This window comes from Quercus suber, unplaced genomic scaffold (assembly GCF_002906115.3).
Source record: "Quercus suber isolate HL8 unplaced genomic scaffold, Cork oak 2.0 scaffold_334, whole genome shotgun sequence".
Lineage (NCBI taxonomy): Eukaryota > Viridiplantae > Streptophyta > Magnoliopsida > Fagales > Fagaceae > Quercus > Quercus suber.
Genome location: NW_027069787.1, coordinates 38128 through 43162, shown reverse-complemented (window position 1 = coordinate 43162; position 5035 = coordinate 38128). Strand labels below are relative to the sequence as shown.

The following is a 5035-nucleotide window of genomic DNA, read 5'->3' as shown; positions in this document are numbered from 1 at the left end:
AAAAAAAAAAAAAAAAAAAAAAAACTAACCTTTTAATTAGTGTCCATTTGGCATAATTAATTTTGTCAACTTATTTTACTATTCAGCTTATTTTTGCTACTGTTCATGGATCTCACTATACTTTTTGATACTATTCGTATGTCCTACTATACTATTTCAGTTAATGGACACCTTTATCTACAGTAATTTTAGTAAAAAGTTTTTAGTCTTAACAAAATAAGCGGATCCCAAACAGGCCCTTACTGTCTATTTGGCAAAGATTATTTTTTTCAACTTATTTTACTATTCCACTTATTTTTACTATTATTCATGAGCTCCATTATACTATTTTAACTAACTTTTATGTTTATCTACAGTAATTTTAGTAAAAAAATATTTCAATTGCAATAAAATAAACAGATTCAAACAAACCTTTAAAATACATATTATTTTTATAACAATGAATAACAATTAAGAGTAGATAAATAGGTACAAACAAATTAAGAGTGTGTACCATATATATATATATATATATATGTGTGTGTGTGTGTATGTATATAACTTAACCCAAATGCACAAGCACCAAAGGAGCCTCCTCTAGGGTGGTTGCTCCTACATTGGTGTTATCATTGGGGACTCCTTTGGGGTTGCAGTTGGAGCCCTTAGCAAAGTCCTCCCCATGAGCCTCAATGCTGAAGTCACTGAAGCATTCACGCTCCTTCATGGAGTGCTTTTTGCACTGGAGATGCAGATAAGTCATGCCATTTTTGAATCAGATGCGTTGTCCATTATTCTTGCCTTATCTTCATTTGAGACTGGAGGCGAGCTTGGCCACCTCCTTGAGGACATCAAGTCGGCGTCTAGCTCCTTTAGTCACTGCACCTTCCATCACCTGAAACGGGACGACAATAGAGCTGCTCACACGTTGACTAGAGAAGCAAAAAATTTAGGCCAATCCAAAGTTTGGAAAGGAACCCCTCCCTCATGTATTCTGCAAATTCTAAGGGATAATTTGATATACTCTCCGCCTTATTTGGGCTCTGATGTTTCTCCTCTTGGCATGGAATGAACTTTTCTTCCAGTTTCCCATAATATATATATAAAAAAAAATAAAAAATAAAAATAAAAAAAGCCTCCTTCCAAACTGTTCAGTACTAACTCTCCTTTATTTTTGGACACAACTAAAGTAAAATTGGCTCCATCGATCGTAAAAGCAAATAAAGGAGCCTCCTTTATATTTTGTCTTTCTCTTGCTCTTATGTTATTTGAGTTTCGTTTTCCTGGTGACATACTACAAATTCAGTAAAAATTAGAACACAGATCCCAATGGTTTAGAAAAAAAAAAAAAAAAAACCCATGCAATGGTGCCAAGTTGAATTTGAAATTACGAGAGGACCTTCAAGTACATATATAATTACATAAATGCAAATTATAACTCTGGCTGACAAATTAGCACAGTAGTTGACTTCCGGTGGGTGTGGCTAATACAAAGCACCTCTAGCTGGCTAATTAATTTAATGGTGTTTGAACTATTAAAGAGCTATTTATAATTGTTGGAACAGGAAGATGGGACTAATGGAAGCACATGCATATAAATAAAAGTAAAACCATCAATACAAGACACAATAGTTAATGTGATTCAACTAGCTTCAAAGATAATATTAACCCTCCTCAAAAAAGAAAAAAAGAAAAAAAAAAGATAATATTAACCAAAACTCACTATCAACCATAGGTTACAATAACTCTAAATCAAATCTCCCAAACATAAATATAAATCAGACCTGAGAAATATCAAAAGATGACCTAAAAACATTAGTTAAAGTAATATTTTCAGAATTTTTTATGGGAAAAAAAAAGTAGATGAATTTTTTTTTTTAGTTTTTTATATTCTCCAGAAAATGGTATCAAAACCTTCCTAATAAAAACACCAGTTAACCCAACCCATAAAATATTGCACAAAGATGAATTAATCCAATCTCATTACTCTCAACACTAACAAATTTGAGACAGTCCAAAAACCCAAAACACACAATGGTGCTGTCACACGAACATAATAAAAATATTTTCAAGACACAAATGTAAGTATCCTTTCACTCAAAAATAACTTCCAAATAACTCTGAGAAGAAATTCACTCATGTTCTTCTAAAAGGACTTCTAGAGGCAAAGCCATCAAACCCTTTACATCCTTACCTACATATAAAGCTTCGAAACCTGTTTCTTGGTGGACAAAGAGTACAACACTACTACTTAGACAAAGAATATAATTTCCATCGGCAATAAATTAAAATATGATTTTAAAAAAATAAAATAAAAAATAAAAAAATAAACCTAATAATGGTAACCAAGTTCAAATAGATATTTGAGGCGATTTTTGACAATTATTTTGAACAAGATTAGAGGGTCAATTGCTTATTTTCAAACTTTTAAGGGATATCGCAATTGATAGTTTAGGGTAAATACTTATAGTGCATCCAAATAATGACTTAAAAATGTGACCAAAAAAAAAATATATACATTGGCCCCAAGGTGTTCTAGCCACTTAACAGCAACCTCCAGATGGATGCTGCTGGAAGGATGTGTAACATTAACCAATTTTTGAAGAGTCGAAGGATAAAATTAAAACGTCAATAATTAAATAAACAATTGTCACAATCTTGGAGGGACTAATTTATTGTAAATAGTTCATAGCCTTTATATTATTTATTTGCTCATTGGCTAGAAATAGAGCTCTGGCAAAATTATTATCTTAATCGTAGGTGCATTGACCAACTTGGAGGAGTTCCCTCCAATATTCTACTGAAATTTCTCTGCAACTCTCTGCTCTCAACTCATTTTTTCTGCTAAATGTTTCAGTCCACCGCCAAAAGATTTGTCAAAAGCATGTCCGCTTCTTGCAGGAACCCTGTTCATTCAGATTCTGAAAGTCATTTTTCAGCCACAATGCAACATGCAATTACAGATTTCTTACCTTGAAGAGAAGCTGTTTTGCATATCAAGAGGAAGAAAGTAATCATGGACTTCTTCTTTGGTTTTAAAATTCTCTATCAGGTCTTGTGGTTCCAGATTTCTCTTATTTTTCCTAATCTCTATCGTGTCTTTTATATTCTACTTTCGTTTGTCATTGATATCCTTTATTGTACCATTTATCATCTGTATGGGCGCATCATTTACCTTCTCCATGATTTCTTTTGTTCCCTTAAGTCATTTATGACTACTTGCTATTGTGGCCTTATCATCCTAGCCATTGTTTGCATTGTGGCCCTTTTCTTGAATTACACAATACTTCCCATGCTGGACAATGAATTCAAGTGGATTAGAAGAGAATCAAGATTATTGAAAGCTTTTGTAAAAGATGTAGTAGAACTTCTGCATTTAGAGGTTCAGATTGATAGCGAACGTAGTCAACGTCAACTCTGGGATTCCCATTCAAACGCAGAAATTACTGAACTACAACAAAATTTTGAGACATGGAAAGAAGAAACCGATAATGTGGTTTTCGGAGCAAATATTATTGTTGAGTTCTTTCTGAAATACAGAAGGCACTTTTCCACAAGGTGTGCTTTAGTTATCAAATATAGAGAAATGAAGCGGATCAAGAATTTGATAAACAAACGTCTTGAGCTGATGCAAATTTTTCCCAAAAACATTTATGGGTTACTGGAGAGATCAAGGTCTAAACTCAGAGGCCTGCGGGGAAAACCTATTGATGAACACAAATCTGCCTGTTCCAGACCACCAGTTTTCAGAGGAGCTGCATTAGTTTCCTCTCTTTCAGAGAAAGTAAACAACATGATCACTCAAAACCAAGATTTAATAACTGGCATGGAATCTCAAATACAGTTTGTCAATTTGCAACTGCTCCTACTGCATGCTTTCCTGAAAGATTTGGAGGAAGTTGAATCAGAAACTGCAATGGAAAAGGCCTGGATAGATGATGTTGCAGACTTTATCAATGATGTAGACCATGCCATCCATGCATTCGCACAGAGAACAGATTATGCAAATAGATTGCCTCCAGATGTCTATTCCTGGATACAAAATCTGATGCTCCGGAAGGACATTGAGTGGATCAATGCTGGCTTTTCTGGCCTTTACCAAGGAAAGGATACATACGGTTTCAAATTTATCAGAAGACGACAGCAGAGTCTCCAATCTCAGAATAACCCTGTCCCCATAGATGACACGATATCTGCTGTAAACAAGATCCAACGCCATCTCAATCAGGAACAAGATATACTTATAGACGTATATCTTGAAGTCAAGGCACTATTGAACCAGTTGAAGGACTTATGTAAACTTTTTGAAGATCCAAAAGCAACTGAAGGTGTAAATTATTCAAGAATGGCTTGCTTGGAAAAAATGAGATGCATCTCTCTTGATGCAGAGGATTCCATAAATATATATATAAATTCAGCCAAAGGCAGGGAGAATCATCTAGACAACACAGGACATGGGTCAAAGCTCTGCATGGAAATCAAGCGAATCAAACATACTATCAATCTTCTGAATAGAAGTACCAAAGTATACCACATTGAACTAAGACAAAAGTCAAGATCAAGCATCGGCTTTGAAGAAGACACACATGAATTAGTCTCACGACTGACCAACAATGAGGACATCTCTGTTGATTCCATTGTAGGGATGCAGGGCATAGGTAAGACAACTCTCGCAAAAATTGTGTATAACCATAAAGCCATTGTCAATCATTTCCCTTTCCGTGCTTGGGTGTCGGTACCTCAAGAGTCCAATGACGTCAACACACTTCTAGAAGATGTGGGAAACCAGGTCCTAAAGATTAGTGAATTACAGGAGGAACCGGATAGAAAGGATTTCTGGATCAATAAAATGAACAAGTTCTTGAAGGAAAACAAGTTCCTTCTTGTTCTGGACAACATCTTGACAAAGGAAGCCTGGGATACTCTAAAAGAAGCATTCCCGAAAACCACAAATGGAAGTAAAATTTTGCTGACCACACACAGCAGGACTGTAGCTTCACATGCTAATCAAGATAACACACCCTACCAACTTCGACTTCGAACCAAAGAAGAGAGCTGG

General features: G+C 35.1%; 1 protein-coding gene across 1 annotated transcript in view; it reads left to right on the top strand.

Annotated features, from left to right (window-relative positions):
* The first annotated feature begins 3187 nt into the window (after positions 1 to 3187).
* The window catches only part of LOC136061606 (uncharacterized), a 7968-nt gene continuing 6120 nt past the window's right edge, over positions 3188 to 5035 (top strand). Inside the window, exon 1 of the mRNA XM_065759591.1 lies at positions 3188 to 4934. Within this exon, the coding sequence (XP_065615663.1) occupies positions 3188 to 4934 (1747 nt within the window). The remainder of the gene's footprint in view (positions 4935 to 5035) is intronic.